Raw genomic sequence first — 17,974 nt, forward strand, 5'->3', positions numbered from 1 at the left:
TGTAACTTCATACTTTTCTGTTGATATTGTTAAAGTAGTTTAGTAAACTGAGGAAAAATAGTTAACTGTTGCCTAGTATTAACTCTTAAAGTGTATTTAGGCACAAATGTCCTCAATATTGCACTGAACACATGTTAAAGAATGCCATTAAATAAAGTCTTCATTTTTATTTTCAACTTCTGGAAAGTGTCTCCTTGCTTTGTAAATGTACTTCTTTCCAAATCTGTAAGGACATCACTGTTGATAACAAAAGGTTGTACCATATAACTCATAATTTATTTATTATAAAGAACTATTTTAAGTCAACTCAAGGTACAATTTCGCTCCATATGTTTATGTCCTAACATTTCCCGACTTTTACAACAAGCAAACCTCATATTACAAAAAGCAAATATTTGGCAAGAAAAGATCTAAAGCCAAGTTCCATACATTCTTATACTTTCGTAATACACGTGATCAGTTTTAAGATGTTTTTGCATTGTTGTTCAACTGCATTGACTAAATTATTATCACAGTGTTTGTATGTAGTGCTTGTAACAAGTCAAAGAACGTCAGATGGGAGAAACTGAAACCATCTCAATTCTGAATCAATTGAGTCGCTTGTTTTGAAACTGTGTGACTCAACGGCTCCTTTGAAATCCTGTTTTAAAAGAACAGCTTTAACAACAGCTTTTTACTCACCAGTAAGAAAGTGCCATTATAAAATGTCACACACATTGCTGACTGTACGGTTGATGGATAAAAATAGACTTGAAAACAAAGACTGAATTTGGTTTTGTCTTTTGTGTTGTGCTACAGAAGATTTGTATCTAGACAGGAAGTGATTCAGAGCTTCTTCATCCATCATGACCTGATTAAGTTTACGGCTTTTGTGTGCTGTCATTTACCTTTTTCTAAATAAATTACAATCCTAGACAACAGTAAAGAATCCAATTCAAAATTTGGTTTAGAAGAACATTTTTATTTCCACTTTTTTAATCTAGTCCTGTAGAAACCCATCTATGCACAGGTGCCTTAAAGAACCTGCAAAACAACGTATACAAATATAATAATGTAGTGCATAGAAAATAACATCAAGAGTTCTTTGTGCTGCCAAAATAATCACGCTTTTTTTTCACGTTACTGTATATTCGTGCATGTTTTCTGCTTGTAATTTAAACATGTCACAGTTATCTCTGACGGTATCAGATCGTGGCCATTGGTTTGTGTTGGTTGTTGCAGTACAGGGGAAAATAAGAGGAAGGGGCTTTATGTTCAGAGAACAGCTAGTAACCACACTCATGATTAGGATGTAAAGATTAGTGTTTATCATTTCAAGTGCAGTGAGGACAGCACAAAATAACACTTTATAGATATCAGGCTTACAGTATTTCAGACAAATATGAATTAGCCTTCCGTGGACTCGAGTCCCCCTTCAATCTCCCCATATCCAGCCCTGGATGATTTTATAGTCTGTTTATTATATTTTGTTAAAATTTTAAAAAATGTTCCACTATTTGTAATAAATAAAAAAAGGGTTATCTGTGCATATAACTCTGGGCGGGACTATTGTGATATGATGTACTGAAGAAAACACAAACGTCTTTCAGGTCTTATAACGTACCACCGGCAGATAAAATATTTACGATACGTTTATTAAATACAGTTTTTTTCTTCAGGACAACTTTGATGTGAATTTGATTTGTGTGGTTAAGGCTGTTTTTCTTTTGGTGAGAATGTTGAGGAATATGACTATTTACAGAAAAACGTCATTTGGTCTCTTCATATTGATCGTGTTTGGTAAGTGTTTGTTTTATTCGGTGCATCTCTGTTTGTTCCTTTAACGAGTGATTTGTATTTATTCACAAGACACCACCATGCAAATATTTAAAATAAATTGATTTAGTAAAATAATTGATTAAAAGTGATAGTTCACCTAAATAATTTTACTCTGTCACTGTTTAGTCACCCTCATGTCATTAAAAACCTGTATGACTCTCTGTCATCATAAAGAAAACAGAAAAGAAGATATTTAGAAGAATGTTGTTAACCGGCACCCATTCACTAGCATTGCTTTTGTGTCCATACAATAGAAGTGAATGGGTGTCGCTGCTGTGCGGTTACAAACATTCTTCAAAATAGTTTGTGTCCTGCAAAAGAAAGAACAACATACAGGTTTAAAAAGACAAGAGTAAAGGGTGAGTAAATGATGACAGAATTTCATTTTAGGTGAATTATCACTTAATATCTTATGTAAATCATGAATTTATAATCGCAACCGTTCTGACTTGTTCTTCAGGTGTGTTTTATGCTGATTCAGATGAAGTGAAGTCAGTGTCAGTGATGCAGGGAGAGACTGTCACTCTTCACACTCATCTTACTCACATACGGAGATATGATCAGATACTGTGGATGTTTGGACCTCAAGAGACTTGGATTGCTGAATTGTATAAGCAAAGCATTGATATGTTAGATGGTAGCAAGTTATTTGGAGAATGGACACTATGGCTGGACAGTCAGACTGGATCTCTCACCATCACAAACATCAGTACATCCCACACTGGACTTTATAAACAGATCATCAGGAACAGAGAAACATACAATGCACCTCATCACATGCAATTCAATGTTATTGTCTATGGTGAGTTTATAACATAATTCTTCAGTTTTTGCTGGTTCGTTCTTCACAAGATATTAATATTTGTAGTTTACAACCTACTACACAAAATTGACAGATTTACAGACTGGTAGACAAAAGTGTCAGTTTTTCCTCAGGGCAAGTAAATTACATAGTAAATATGAATTTATGTTTTTCAGCCCGTCTGCCCAAAGATTCCATCACAAATCACACTCAACATCTCAACATCACTGAACTATGTGAGTCATGTACAGGTATCAATGTCTGTTTACAAAATGTTTCATTAAATCTTATGAATTTGTTAAATATTGCACGCAATAAACCAAACATAACATTTATTTCAGAATATCATTTTAATTTCAGATCATTTCTCAAAGGTGATCTCAGCAGGAGTGATTTCATTAGTTCTGATTGTACATGCAGCTGGGTTGATCTTACTGTACAGGAAGCGCAAACATAAATCTAATAAAGGTAAGTGACATCTTCAGCGACTTTAGCGACCAGATTTACACTTAAAAAAATCTATCAGCTGGAGCGACAGAAATATACCGTGAAATAAAAAAATATATATAATAATTTTTTCCGTGTTTTCTTGTAAATTTGCTGTCCATTTTTTATATTTTAAAATTAGAATGTACAAAATAAATAGTTAAAAAATGGAAATTTTCTGTCCGCTGGTGACAGAAATAAACAGTAAAATAACGTGTTTTCTGTTTTCTTTTAAATTTGCGGGGTTATTTTCACATTTTATATGGAAAATCTGTACATAATAACAGAAATATTCTGTAGAATGATAGGTTGTTTTTATGAATGCTATTACATTAAGCTCTTATGTGAATTATTGAGAAGGAGGTGTTGTGTTTTATTTACAGCAGCGGTCCAAAAAAAAGAGGAGAATTACATGAACACAGTGTTTCTCAGACAAAATGAACAAATGGTAAGACTATCCTTAAACATTAAAAAAAGCATGCATGTGTGTTTTATATGAATTAAAGCTGTCATTTTTATCTTTTTTTTGCATTTTTACAGAAAGCTAGTGGTACAGAGGGTACTATTTATTCCAGTGTTGCGTGAGACAATGATCAAGCCAACAGCTCTCATTAAATGTCTGTTTCTGCTGTGGTTTCGCTTTAAGGCACTAGACTAAGCTGAAAAACATTTTTTTGCAGTTAGCCTGAAATGAGAAAGACGATGCAATAAATACTGATGGTGCACATGCATCTTTCAGTGCTTTTGTCTTTGTTTGTGTTTTATCAAGGATTCCAATGCCCTGCTTATGCTGTGTAAACTGTTCAAACAACAAATAAACCTCTTGACAAAAGTCATTGTACATTTTCTCTTTTTATTCTCGTTTGTGTGATTCAATTATCATGACTGACCGTTTTTATTAGTTAACCAGACATTTCATTGCACTGCATCTCTATAGGAGGTCAAGAAGCACATCAGATCTTAATTCTGCATCATTTGAGTCGATTCCGTTGCAAAAAGATTCAGTGTTTCGAAACGACGCTCACTGGCGACACCTGGTGCTCAAAACTGTGTTAATGCAACAGTGCAGTTCAGTCATGTATCAAATACAGTCAACATCATGTAATAATGTTCTATAAAGTAGTATTTTGTAACGTCATACTTTCCTGTTGTTACTGTTATAGTTGTTTACTAAACTGAGACATTTTTAAACCAGTTAACTGTTGCCTAGTATTTACTCTTAAAGTGTATTTAGGCACAAATGTCCTCAATATTACACTGAACACATGTTAAAGAATGTCATTTAATAAAGTCTTCAATTTCATTTTCAACTTCTGGAAAGGGTCTCCTTGTTTTGTAAATTATTTACTTCTTTCTAAAGCTAAAGTGACATTTATTACTTTTGATGACAAAACTTGTACTTTATCGCTCGCATTCATACAATTACATGCATGTATACATTTAGACATCCACACATTATGACACAAATCATTAACATTGCCTTTTTCAACAATAAAGGTGTATTAAAACCTTTGCAATGTTCTTAATGGAAAGCAAAGGTTCGTCAAAATATCAAATCAGTGGAAAAGTCATTTGTGAGTGGAAAGAGGAAGTAATTACACTTCTACTTCATAACGGTTAAAAAAACTTTAAAAAAACATTGCATTTGTTTATTTGTAAATACGGAACAGGTGATTAAATAAAATTGTATTTATATATCGCCTTTCACAATTTCATTGTTGTAAAGCACCTTTATATACATTATGATTATTTAAAAAAAAAGTATTCATTATTTTTATTAATAATTGCACGTTTTTCACTCTGTGGATATCAAAACTGTCAGTTGTAAATTGTTCATATTTACTAAATGTGTGAGTAAGTTAGGAGTGGGAAATTATATCAATATGGCGATGTATCGTCGACCTGCTCGGTGTGATACGAGAATCGATACGCCGGCCAAACATCAATATTTTCAATAATTAACAAAAGAAGACGATCTTAATAGATTTCTAATTGTGATTACGTCATGTCTCCACTGGGTGGCCCTTAACACATGAATGAATGAAACTGACATGGGTCAACATGGCAGGAGAACCCAATCGCAGGCAGCCAAGACGAGATGATGGTATGGGGTAAACAGATATTTATTATACAAATAGACACTACAAAAGACAACAAAACCCACTATGGGGAAAACAAGACAGGATTATATATAATTGAAAACAAGGACACGGACTATACTAGAAAAATAAAACACTTGAACAACACTAGACTACACTTACTATGACTATACAGATGCAATGAAGAACAGGAACAAAGGTAACAGGAACTACTTAATAAAGGTTTCACGCTACAAGAGAACAAAGACAAGATACAGGGTACAGCTACAATGAACGAGCCCAGGACAATGAACACGAGGGTGTTTTAAAGGGGAGACAGACAAAGGATAATTAACCAGGAACAGGTGCTGGGGAATAAACACTAACGGGAAGGTTACAAGGAAACGAGATGGCGGGAAACACTGACGAGACACGAGAAAGAGCATGCCAAGCCAAAATATATACAAAGCCATGTCTTTCTCACACAAAACCCTATGGCTATGCCATGACTAGAATAAACATGATATGATAGCGGAATCATGACAGAAACATGAACAAAAAAGAGTTTAGGATGGCAGAAAGTGCTTTTATGGCTTATATAGCTTCTCACATTATATAATTTCTGTTTGTGTTCCAGGTGTGTCTTGTGATGGAGAGAAGACAGAAGTAGGCCTAAGACGGAGTTTCATACACTCTAAGTTACAATGTCGGACTGCTTCATCTTTTTAATTATTCTCTCATGGGTTTCAGATCCCTACAATTGTCCAACATTATCCAGAAAGAGGATCACAATGCGTGGCTGTGTGTTTGGTGTCGAGTGTGGCACAAGCTCAGCTCTCGTAGTTCAATGGAAGCATTTTACTCTCCAGCCTCACGATTTCTGATTTAAACACCAGACTGTATCTCGGGGTGTAATATCAGGATCAAAACATCTAAAGCTGTGTACTGGCCAGCCAGGCTTTCCTAATTTTTCATATATTTAAGCACAGTATGACTATCGGTCCGAAATACTGAATTCTCCAGTTCAAGTCAAAGCTCCTTTCTCAACATATAGTCCACTTTCACAACAAACACAGCAAATGTTAGATTCAAAGAAGGAATGGTTACTAGTTTAATAGGCACCACTCTGGCCTTGCTGAGTAAGATAGTCACATGCACTTTATCCTTACAATTGATCAACTTGAGTTGATAAACCCTTTTCGGAAGCATCTGAGAAATTATGTAAACATGCATGTTTGATTTTTCCAAAATCTTTGAGCTTTATGCATCGGTCCACTTGTAACTCTGTTACCTTCTCCAAACTGGAAATCCAATTATTCCATCGTGTTTGAAGTATTGACGGTATATTTTCGTCCCAACTCATATTTTGTCTGCACAACTCCTGTAGTAATAACTTGACAGGAAACATGATAGGAGCAAGAAATCCCATGTGATCATACACAGAGCAGACTGTGGACAGAACTCTTCTTCGAGTGGATTGTTAGTTTTGGGCTGTATCTTAGATCCAAGCACTAGAATTCCTTGCTTCTAAATTGTTCTGGGACTGATTGTAATAATATTTATTCACATTATTTTGTGCACAAATATCTTCTGTTACAATTAACACTTTCAGATTTCCAGTTATTGGTTTTACTGTAATCTGGCACCTGGTGCTTATTTCTGACAAACCCTTTTTTACCGGCAGACAAGCTTTCCAGGTTTCATTGATTTTGCCTGATGGTGAGTCGTGCTAAAGTGACTTAATACCTCCGACAGCAGGATGTCCAGATGAAGGCCAATGGGATCACTCTTTGGGCCATTGCAAGAGAAGTTGTTCGTTCCAAATCTGTGATTTGAAGAATGCATCTTTAAAATGTCACTTACTCAATCAAGTCTCCAAAAATGGCTCGTCGTCTACGAAAGACAAATGCACAAGAGGACAGAATGATACGGAGAATATCAATGGGCAATCGGTTCAACACTGCAGCTGGAATTGCTCGCCAGTTCAGAGCTGAACAGATAGAGTATTTTAGGTGAACTTAAGGTACAATTTCACTCCACATGATCATGTCCTAACATTTCCAGACTTTTACAACAAGCACAACTCATATTACAATCGGCAAATATTTGTCAAGAAGAAGATTTAAAGTCAGGTTCCATAAAATCTTATACTAACGTGATACACATTATCAGTATCAAGATGTTTATGCATTGTTGTTCAACTGCATTGACTTAATTATTATCACAGTGTTTGTATGTAGTGCTTGTAACAAGGCAAGAACGTCAGATGGGAGAAACTGAAAGGATCTCAATTCTGAATCAATTGAGTCGGTTGTTTTGAAACGGTGTGACTCTATGAATCCTTGAAATCCTTTTATAAAAGAACAGCTTTAACAACAGTTTTTTTTTATTTTACTTGTGGAAATATTTTTTGGAAATATAAAAATAGACTTGAAAACAAAGACTGAATTTGGTTTTGTCTCTTGTGTTGTGCTACAGAAGATTTGTATCTAGACAGGAAGTGATTCAGAGCTTCTTCATCCATCATGACCTGATTAAGTTTATGGCTTTTGTTTGCTGTCATTTACCTTTTTATAAATAAATTACAATACTAGACAACAGTAAAGAATCCAATTCAAAATTTGGTGTAGAAGAACAATTTTATTTCCACTTTTTTAATCTAGTTCTGTAGAAACCCATCTATGCACAGGTGCCTCAAAGAACCCGCAAGACAACGTATACAAATATAATAATGTAAAATAACGTCAAGAGTTCTTTGTGATGCCAAAATAATCTTGCTTTGCACGTTACTGTATATTCGTTCATGTTTCTGCTTGTAGTTTAAATATGTCAAAGTGATCTCTGATGGTATCAGATCGTGGCCATTGGTTTGCGTTGGTTGTTGCAGTACAAGGGAAATTAAGATGAAGGGGCTTTATGTTCAGAGAACAGCTAGTAACCACACTCATGATTATTATGTAAAGATTAGTGTTTATCATTTCAAGTGCAGTGAGGACAGCACAAAATAACACTTTATAGACATCAGGCTTACAGTATATGCAGACAAATATGAATTAGCCTTCCATGTCGAGTCCTTCTTCAATCTCCACGTATCCAGCGACGGATGATTTTATAGTCTTTTTATTATATTTTGATGAAATTTAAAAAAATCGTACACGATTGGTAATAATAAAATGTTTTTCTATGCATACAACTCTGGGCGGGACTATTGTGATATGGTGATATGATCTACTGAAGAAAACTCAAACGTCTTTCAGCTCTTTTAACGTAGCACTAGCAGATTTAATATTTACGCTACGTTAATAAAAACCGGTGATGTGTATTTGATTTTTGTTCATACGTGAATTTTAGACAGTTTATCTTTTTGTGAGAATGTTGAGGAATATGAGTATTTACAGAATAACTTCATTTGGTCTCTTCTTATTGATCGTGAATGGTAAGTGTATGTTTAATTCAAGAAACATCTTCACTGTTTGTCCCTTTAACAAGTGATTTGTATTTATTCACTTATTATAATGTTGAAAACAAATTGATCTACAGTAGTTAAATAATTGATTTAAAATAGTTCACCTAAAAATGAAAACTCTGTCATTGTTTAGTCAGCTTTCAAACCAGTATGACTTTCTTTTCTCATAAAGCAAACAGAAAAGAAGACATTTAGAAGAATGTTGTTAACCGGCACCCATTCACTTGCATTGCTTTTGTATCCATACAACAGAAGTGAATGGGTGTCGCTGGTGTTCTGTTACCAACTTTCTTCAAAATATCTTTTGTGTTCTGCGAAAGAAAGAACAACATACAGGTTTGAAAAGACAAGATGGTGAGTAAACAACAGACAGAAGTTTCATTTTTTGCATCACTTAATATGTTATGCTAATCATGAACTTATTATCGCAACCGTTTGACTTGTTCTTAAGGTGTGTTTAGTTTTGATGCACATGAAGTGAAGTCAGTGTCAGTGATGGAGGGAGAGACTGTCACTCTTCACACTCATCTTACTCACATACGGAGATATGATCACATTCTGTGGATGTTTGGACCTCAAGAGAAACATATAGCTGAATTGTATAAGCGAAGCATTGATATGTTAGATGGTAGCAAGTTATTCGGAGAATGGACACTATGGCTGGACAGTCAGACTGGATCTCTCACCATCACAAACATCAGTACATCACACACTGGACTTTATAAACAGATCATCAGGAACAGAGAAACATACAATGCACCTCATCACATGCAATTCAATGTTACTGTCTATGGTGAGTTTATAACATAATTCTTCAGTTTTTGCTGGTTCACTATTGACAAGATATTAATTTTTGTAGTTCACAACCTACTACACAAAGTTGATAGATTTACAGACTGGTAGACAAAAGTGTCAGTTTTTCCTCAGGGCAATTAAATTAGTTAGTAAAAATGATGAATTCATGTTTTTTAGCTCGTCCGTCCAAAGATTCCCTCACTGAACACTGTGAGTCATGTTCAGGTTTTCAATGTCCGTTTACAAAATGTTTCATTAAATCTTACATATAGGTTAAATATTGCACGCAATAAACAAAACATAATATTTATTTCAGAATATCATTTTAATTTCAGACCATTTGTCAATGGCGATCTCTGCAGGAGTGATTTCATTAGTTCTGATTGTACACGCAGCTGGGTTGATCTTACTGTACAGGAAGTGCAAACATAAATCTAAAAAAGGCAAGTGACATCTTCAGCTTCTTGAGCGAGCAGATTTACACTTAAAAAAATATCTGTCACCTTGAGCGACATAAATAATTTGTAAAATAACAGTTTATTTGTATAGCATATAGGGATATATAATAAATAGTTTTTACCATTTTATTTTAAATTTGCTGTCCTTTTCTGTAATTTACAATTAAAAAATAAAACAAATAAAACAAATCTGTTTTAAAGTCTGGCAGATGGGCTCCCGAAATAAATAGTAAAATAACATGGTTTCGCCATTTTTCTTGTAACTTCTTGTTTTCTGACCGTATTTCTAATATACATGAAAAAAAAACAGTAAAATTCCAGGAGGGGTTACATTTTATGTTGAAAATATGTAAAAATTATAGAAAAATTCTGTAAAGTGACAGGTTTTTACGTTGTATGAATGCTTTTACATTTAGCTCTTATTTGAATTATTGAGAAGGAGGTGTTGTGTTTTATTTACCGCAGTGGTCCAAAGAGAAGAGGAAGAGGTGCATTACATAGACACAGTGTTTCTCAGAAAAAATAAACAAATGGTAAGACTATCCTTCAACATTAAAAAAAGCATTTGTGTATTATATAGAATAAAGCTGTAATTTTGATCATTTTTTGCATTTTTACAGAAAACTAGTGGTACAGGGGAGCATATTTATTCCAGTGTTAAGTGAGACACTGATCAAGCCAACAGCTCTCATTACTCATTTACTTCGCTTAAAGGCACTAAACTAAGCAGAAAAACAAATGTATTTTGCAGTAAGACATGTCATTGCACTGCATCTCTTTACAATGTCTTTACAAGGTCATCCCAAAAAAATCCATGATTATTCAGACAACTTTACAGAATTTACTTCTGAATTCCTGGGGTGTATAAATATCAGGAATAACAGTATTATTGGTACACAAGTAGTGAGGATGGTGTGATCTGAACTCCAATTTGTGTTCTGGTTTCTCCTTCTACTTGTAAATGCTTTTTATCTTATTTTATGTTGTATTTGTATTTTTATGATTGATCCTTGGAATTGTTTCTTATCTCGTAATATGTTGTATTTGTAAAGTTTTCTGATTGTATATTAAACGCTTTATAACTTTGTTGTTTGTTAACTATAAATATTTTAGAATGACATTTAACATTCTGTCCAGGGAGTACAGATGAAAAATAGCTTCTGCTAATTCTGGTACATTTACTGTAATGTTTATCAATGTGCAATGTCCCTGTTAAATAAATAAAAAGATGTGTTGCTTGCTTATGAAATGTATTCAATTATTTATGGGTCAAAGATGTTAAGATGTCCCAATTAAAATGAATTTACAAAAGTGATTTTATGTCCATAGAAAGCCCATTAAATGTAAGTTAAATGTTTTCTTTATGGTTTCAACTAAGTTTTTGGAGAATATAATGTCACAATTTGGTTGAAATAATGTTACATTGTCATTCAATATTTATGTACAAATTCAAACAACATGCATATTCTGACTTGTAAATATTAAAATATATAAAAGAATAAGGGAGCATATTACATTTGATTGTGCTTTAAATTAGTAAAAATGGGAAAAACCTAGAATAGATGTATTTTAACATTTTCTTTAATTTGCCACGAATTAGCATTTGGGGTGAAAGTAATTAGTCTGTTTATATGGCATAAATTGATTTTTGACATTTTGCTGGGCATCTTATGTAAATCAGAGAAAAATATCATATTTATTTTTATTCTTTATTCTATTATTTTTAAAGATTCACTCTGACATGCATTTGCGAGTGGACCAGCGTGTCTAATACACATTTTGGCATCATACTGGGTTGAAACAGGAGGACCAGCTCTCCTCTGGCATATTACCATAACACTGCTGCAACTACATAGATGATGAATATTGCCTTCAAGCTGTGAGACTCGCTAACTGTGTCAAAATCAAGAGCTGGGTACCAAATGAAATGCCTTTTGCGTCTTATTCAAAAAATAATTTGCGCCAAAAGCATAAAACAAGTGTAAATTCAAACTTTACCTTTGTTTACTTTGAAATTGTGCTCCTGACCTTTGTATCTGCTTACCAGCGATATATATCTAGGATAGTTCTAAGATCAAGTGGTTCTTTGTAGTAGCGACTCAAGTAAAACCACCGACATAACACGAATCGACATTCTTTGGCGAATTCTGTTGACGAAAGCACAAATGCGTCAATTCGTTCTTCTAGCATCCTCTCCTATATTTCAAATTTAGGGCGTATAACAGTTTTAGTTTATATTTGGGAGGTTGGATTTGATGAGAACTGGTCACTTACCTTCAGGAACACCGTCCAGACAGCCACGTTTTATCATAACATGCAGCACGCGACCCAAACAACCGACCAGCCTTGCAGCATTAAAAGCTCGCCCTGTAGCGCAGACGAAAATTATGAGAAAAACGTCATTCAAGTCACGGAGTACAATCTTGATAAAGTCAGTGTGCTATTGGGTTGGAAACATTTTTTGTCACATCAACAGAGAAAGGTAACTCACAGTAGCTGTTAGGGTCTTGTTCGAAGGAATTTAAGATGAGTTCGCCATGTCCTTCTCCAAATTCTGATACTTTGAGCTCCATCGTGTCCGTGTTGAGAAGAATACCCCACAAACGATTGTAGACGTTGTGGTCGATTAAGTGTTTGACGGCGGTCACTGCTTGGCGCATTAAATCACAGAACTGCTCTTCAGACAGAACGTTCTTATCAATGAATTCCCCAAAGGACACGGAGGGAAACGGATAATCCAGAATGAGGATGTGCTGGTTTTCTTCTTCGAACCAGTCCAACATTTGTACGATGTTGGGACATTTCTCAGGTTTATGAAGCAGCAGATTTAGGCCAACTTCTGTGAGCAGAGGCTTGTCATAGCCAGGCTGGTAAAAGAAAGACAACATTAAGAAAGGTTAGATGACTGTAGGCATGGATCATACGGACAACTGAATTTTTTTGTATAACAGTGTGATCGTCTAAAATGTGATTTGTAACTTAAAGCAGAATCTTAAAGAATGGACTTAATATTTTAGATACTGTATATTATATATATTGCCCACTTACAATGTTGATGTAAGTGTCAAATCTCGACCCCTTTGGAACAAATTTGATGGCGACCTGCGAAGGGAAATCATCACATGTAAGATTTACAACAGTAGTCCATTACACGCATTAAAACACATTTGAAAGAAAAAAAATCACAACAATTGTATCAAACACCTGTGTTTGATGAACCTGGATGGTGTCTAATAATATAACTTTTTATAAATTATTTGATTTATGTTAATATTAATTTCTATTATTATTCTATAGTATAATCATTTTATCAAATAAACAATTAGTTGAATGCATCCTGTTGACACATTTAAACAAACCGTATGAAACATTGACATCTAGCGGTTGAGCTTGGTATTACAGTCTAAATTCAAAATATTGGAGAGACGAGTTTAGCCAAGTAAAAGTTCTTCTCGGTTTCTTTTAATTGTTATCAGAAATAATCTACAGGCACTCTATTGTTTTTGAATGAATGTGTACCTTAAGATAAGTTGGTGTCACAAAAGTGTGAATGTGCAGTAACATTTGTGTATGTTTCTACCTTTAGGCCATCTGATCTACGAGTACCCTCATAGATCAATCCATGATTTGTCATCCTTTTTCCCACTTCATAAAGCGATGCAAATGTTTCTAAAAGACGAAAGACAAAAGACAGATGTCAGTTTCATTTTTCTTTGACTTTTGATAGCAGCGCTGCTTTCAATTGAACAGAAGAACTATTCATTCAAAAACATGTGGGTTCATTACATTCATTGCGATTCAACAGAATGAAAAGGTGAATGAAGAATAAACGTTTTTTCTTTCATCTACTCACTAGATGACTGGGAATCAGCTAGTTCTGTCGGCCTGAGACCTGACTGAGGATCCTCTGATGGGGAGCGAGAGAAGGTGCTCTTTATAGTCCGCCATTTTTTCCTCAAGCAGGCAGGAATGCCCTTCTTTTTGTTTTGTGTTGTTTGTTGTTCTGTAAGACAAAGAAGAAAATCATAGAATCTACCAGCAGATAGAGAAATATATCGCTGACTAGCCGGGCCACGAAAAGTTCAACTTAATTAAGCGTAGTTACTAAATCTGATCAAATATGAAATATGTTGAATGTCACATATCTGTTTGACATGCCTGCCATTGTAGTTGGAGCTGTCTGGTCGAGTCCTGATTGAACTTGCTGATCTTCGGGAGGGGTTGGCGCCCGGTTACAACAACCAGGGAGGAAATCCGCCGAGTCTTGCGAGACTGATGTCTTAAAAACAGGTAAACATGTGTGCTCTGATGAACCTGGTTGAGGATCTGATGGATCCGGGTCAGATTGTGAAGAAAATGGCACCACCTGGATGTTTCTCATAAAGCAGGTGCGGGCCCCCTTCTTTTCGTCTTCTTCTGTATGTTGTTCTGAAATAAAAAACGGAGAAAGACCAAAAGAAAACAAACATAAACAAACCAATGTAAGAGGACTACTGTATATTAATAACATGCTAAAATCAGACTTCTATTACCACTGAAGCAACCCAAATTCTATATGAAATGACTCCAAAGGCGTACATGACTAAATAAATCACATAATCTATGTAAACAAGTAAAAATAAGAGAAATATTTCCTACATACCACCCGACATTACATCACATAAACAAACAAGGATTTTAAACTATGACGTATTTTAAAACATATTAAAACAACCTCAAGTTCAACTGTAACAATCACCAAATAACCATATTCGTTAACTTATATATTTGGCTATATTTTAAGTTTACTTATTTTAAATCACATTTTACTTCGAGATAAACCACAGAGTTTGTTGTTGTGTACATTTGTGTCTTTTCGTAAAGGTGTGACTGACCTGATAATTTTCTCTCCATGTCGCGTGTTTTACTATACGTGCAGTCGCACAAATGTAAATGTGGTGATAATCGCGGTAACCGCGTATATTTCGCGAAAATATGTCCGTGTAAACTTGTACAGTCGCTCGGATAGACTTGTGTAAGTTTGTATCGTATCAAAACATCTGAAAAGAGTTGAGAGTTACAGTTCGTGTCGCCGTTTTCTTTTCGATGACGCAGCGCGTGTTTAGATGTTTAAATTGCGCGCGGACTGTGACGTCAACAAGGTAAACGACTGCTGCAGGACATTTCGCTCAAAACACACCAGCTTTGTTGGGACTTATTATGTGTCATAAAGTAGCTTTTACACTCACTTTTATTAATAAAAAAATAAAATGCCATTATTCAACCGACGTCTGTAGGCTAATGCATTGATATACAACGTTTGTATTATATCTAGTGGTGGGCCGTTAACGCCGTTAACGCAGTGAGACTATTATCGCGCGATAAAAAAATTGTCGCCGTTAATCTATTCTCAAAGTTGGGTTGGGAGCTGGGTCTATACTACGCAAGCTATGATGACTTTCACCTTGATATTTTAGCGCGGACGTATACCAGCTTAACTGCACTGTACGGAGCGAGAACGAGATTTTTCAACTCGCGTGATTCGCGTCATTCGCGGAAGCAGAAGCAGAAGCCGCCTCATCATCTCATAACCAGGGCTTCATTCGCGCGATTCGCGCAGCAAGTAGGTCTATTGGCTCTTTGCATTAACATATAAATCACTCGCGCTTGACACGCCATTCGCGTTTGGTCTGAACACAACATAACGTTACTGTGAAATTACAACATCAAACGTGACGTGCTAACATGGATGCAGCTATGAAGCCGCCGGGTTTGCTTCAGGGAATATTAATTTAAAAAAAGCTTCCCAATGGAAACATCGACAAGACTAAGGTTGTTTGCACCATGTGCAATGCGGAATTGGTTTAAAAAAAACACTTTCTCTCAACAGGTAGTGGTCTAACTTTAGTTGAAACCAGTAACTTTGTATTGAGATATAATGTATTATGGCTCCTGTATGACATATCGCTTGTTGCTCCCTCACTCTTTGTAAGTCGCTTTGGATAAAAGCGTCTGCTAAATGACTAAATGTAAATGTACTGTAGGAGCTCTTCGAGTCTCAAGTACCACCTAAACGCAAAGAATCCCTTAGCTAATGCGGAAGTAAACACAAGTTCATTTTCCATCCATCCATTTTCTACCGCTTATCCGAACTACCTCGGGTCACGGGGAGCCTGCGCCTATCTCAGGAGTCACAAGTTCATCTTATTGAACATAATTTAATTTTCATCACCAATTATCATAGTAGAACAGCTTTCTCAAGCAGTTTGTGATGCATTTTGGAAACAGGAGATGAGCCCCTGGTCTAATGCGCCACCTGGCTTTAGACACCCGTTCTCAAAGACTTACTTTTAGTCATTATTTGGGTAGCACACATATTCTGAATGCCTTCGGCAGAATTCAAATGAGCCATTTTAATCTAGATTAATCTAGATTAAAAAAAATAATCTATGCCCACCACTAATTATATCCCTCACATTTTCTGAAACGCACTGTAGCTAAATATATTTTTCTGTAGCTGTAGTAAACAAAGTACTGTACTTTTTAACATGACATTAAAACAGTACCAACAAAGTAACTTTCTGAAAGTTTCAATCTTCAGAAAGAAGTTGCCATCATGCATGAACACGATGGGGATCATGTTACACATTCTAAACAAAATATTCAATAATACATAACCTAAAAATAATAATATAGGATTTGGATAGTTGTATTCCTGTTTGAGCGTGTTTTTATGTATTTACGAGTCAAATATTTTATTCACATTCGCTTTGATTAGCTGCGGTATGCCAGAAATGACAGCTGATGATGCATGACGTCAAGCAAATGAAGCGAAATGCTGCCCTCCAGCGCACACGGTGTGTATCAGCATCTAAGAAAGCGACTCCAGAAATTGAAATGGATTGTGTTGTTATTGGATTAATCGGGAATTATTTTGGATGGTATATGATGATGAAAGGTAATGTTTTGACTAAAGTTAAAATATACTAAATATTAGTTAATAAATCAATATATTTAAGTTTTGATAGATAGTTTTTTGTAACAGTAACAAAAAGCCCACCCCACAGGAGGGGTTTGTTTCCGTTGTTGGGGAGAAGGCAGAAAACAAAATGATCTTAAGATAAAGTATAATTTTAATTAAATTAAATTTTATTAATTTAGATTAACTCACTTGATTGTTTTGCCCCGTCTGCTTTGGCTCTGAAAGGAAATTGAACTTTCCCAATTTTTTCCATTTTTACAAGCCAAGACTATATAATGAATTTATTTTCTCTAGTTTAATGACTTATAAAAAAAACAAGACAGTTTTGCTGGTTTAATGTGGTCTTCCAACCTGGTCGAGGTGGTCTGCTGCTAGTTTTAGTTTTATAAACATTAAAGCTAGTCAGACTATCTTAAACCCACGATTATTTTAGCTTAACAGGGTAATCCTTCAGTTTTAATTGTGTTCTAGATGGGTCTTCTCGTGAGGTGAGTAGCCTACTTATGCAATACCGAGACCTGAGAAACTCTAGAAATTTATCCTAATAATTCTTCGTCTTATTATACTTCACATTTATTATTAATAACGTTCAAACATTTGCTCTCTAATATTTACTCTATTGTTAAGATGTCTGTATTTCTTGATCTACATGTTCTGCCACATGCCCTGCCCAGTATAAGAAGATTAAATAAACACTTTTTAAAGTAACAGTGTCCTATGATAAATCAAAGCCACAGGAACGTGTGTCACGGTTTATAATAATGTAGCAAAATTAGTTTGTAACTTCTATTGAGAGCTGTGTCTCCTCAACTGGAGAAGGCAAACGTCCAAGAAAAGTTGCTACACACCCTGACATGTGCAGACTCAACCAAGATGACCAGCTCTCCTTTGCCATATTAATGTAACACTGCTGTAACTACACAGAGGATTTTCCTATAACGTAAATTTATCAAAACTTCATTTTTGGTGAGTAATATGCTTTACTAATGACTTAATCTGGACAGTTTAAAAGGTGATTTCTCAGATTCCACACTGTAAAAAATAAATATTTTTTTACAGTTTTTGCCAATAAATTTTACAGTGCTTTCACTGTTTATTTAAATTACAGAA

At 35.0% G+C, this 17,974-nt stretch overlaps 3 protein-coding genes across 5 annotated transcripts; 2 read left to right on the forward strand and 1 right to left on the reverse strand.

Annotated features, from left to right (window-relative positions):
* The first annotated feature begins 1,542 nt into the window (after nt 1-1,542).
* On the forward strand, nt 1,543-3,822 carry LOC130429322 (uncharacterized). 2 transcript variants are annotated; one of them, XM_056757798.1, is made up of 6 exons: nt 1,543-1,779; nt 2,279-2,620; nt 2,797-2,871; nt 2,981-3,088; nt 3,490-3,554; nt 3,647-3,822. In XM_056757798.1, the coding sequence occupies exons 1-6, from the start codon at nt 1,716-1,718 to the stop codon at nt 3,689-3,691; spliced, it is 699 nt and encodes a 232-aa protein (XP_056613776.1). In that variant the 5' UTR covers nt 1,543-1,715; the 3' UTR covers nt 3,692-3,822. The 2 variants fall into 2 exon arrangements, with proteins under 2 accessions (XP_056613776.1, XP_056613777.1); XM_056757799.1 differs by having other exon boundaries at nt 2,797-2,856.
* A 4,635-nt stretch (nt 3,823-8,457) lies between these two features.
* Nucleotides 8,458-11,140, forward strand: LOC130429323 (uncharacterized). Of its 2 annotated transcripts, XM_056757800.1 has the most exons (6): nt 8,458-8,620; nt 9,102-9,443; nt 9,623-9,655; nt 9,781-9,888; nt 10,369-10,436; nt 10,524-11,140. In XM_056757800.1, the coding sequence occupies exons 1-6, from the start codon at nt 8,557-8,559 to the stop codon at nt 10,566-10,568; spliced, it is 660 nt and encodes a 219-aa protein (XP_056613778.1). In that variant the 5' UTR covers nt 8,458-8,556; the 3' UTR covers nt 10,569-11,140. The 2 variants fall into 2 exon arrangements, with proteins under 2 accessions (XP_056613778.1, XP_056613779.1); XM_056757801.1 differs by lacking the exon at nt 9,623-9,655.
* A 657-nt stretch (nt 11,141-11,797) lies between these two features.
* On the reverse strand, nt 11,798-14,982 carry LOC130430639 (uncharacterized). The gene is made up of 8 exons (XM_056759796.1): nt 14,778-14,982; nt 14,062-14,331; nt 13,757-13,906; nt 13,484-13,572; nt 12,952-13,005; nt 12,395-12,770; nt 12,178-12,270; nt 11,798-12,050 (listed from the first exon to the last, which is right to left on the reverse strand). The coding sequence occupies exons 1-8, from the start codon at nt 14,794-14,796 to the stop codon at nt 11,944-11,946; spliced, it is 1,158 nt and encodes a 385-aa protein (XP_056615774.1). The 5' UTR covers nt 14,797-14,982; the 3' UTR covers nt 11,798-11,943.
* Nucleotides 14,983-17,974: the final 2,992 nt, after the last annotated feature.

Source organism: Triplophysa dalaica, chromosome 10 (assembly GCF_015846415.1).
Source record: "Triplophysa dalaica isolate WHDGS20190420 chromosome 10, ASM1584641v1, whole genome shotgun sequence".
Classification (NCBI taxonomy): Eukaryota; Metazoa; Chordata; class Actinopteri; order Cypriniformes; family Nemacheilidae; genus Triplophysa; species Triplophysa dalaica.

Bases quoted from the DNA above. Each gene is read 5' to 3' on its own strand.
- LOC130429322 (XM_056757798.1), top strand. From the start codon at position 1,716: ATGTTGAGGAATATGACTATTTACAGAAAAACGTCATTTGGTCTCTTC. The intron at 1,780-2,278 runs GTAAGTGTTTGT...CTTGTTCTTCAG, and splicing joins CTTCATATTGATCGTGTTTG to GTGTGTTTTATGCTGATTCA. The intron at 3,089-3,489 runs GTAAGTGACATC...TTTTATTTACAG, and splicing joins CAAACATAAATCTAATAAAG to CAGCGGTCCAAAAAAAAGAG.
- LOC130429323 (XM_056757800.1), top strand. From the start codon at position 8,557: ATGTTGAGGAATATGAGTATTTACAGAATAACTTCATTTGGTCTCTTC. The intron at 9,444-9,622 runs GTGAGTTTATAA...CATGTTTTTTAG, and splicing joins ATTCAATGTTACTGTCTATG to CTCGTCCGTCCAAAGATTCC. The intron at 9,656-9,780 runs GTGAGTCATGTT...TTTTAATTTCAG, and splicing joins AGATTCCCTCACTGAACACT to ACCATTTGTCAATGGCGATC.
- LOC130430639 (XM_056759796.1), bottom strand. The intron at 13,907-14,061 runs GCATGTCAAACA...TTTGTCTTACAG, and splicing joins AGCTCCAACTACAATGGCAG to AACAACAAACAACACAAAAC. The intron at 12,051-12,177 runs GTAAGTGACCAG...TTTCGTCAACAG, and splicing joins TCTGGACGGTGTTCCTGAAG to AATTCGCCAAAGAATGTCGA.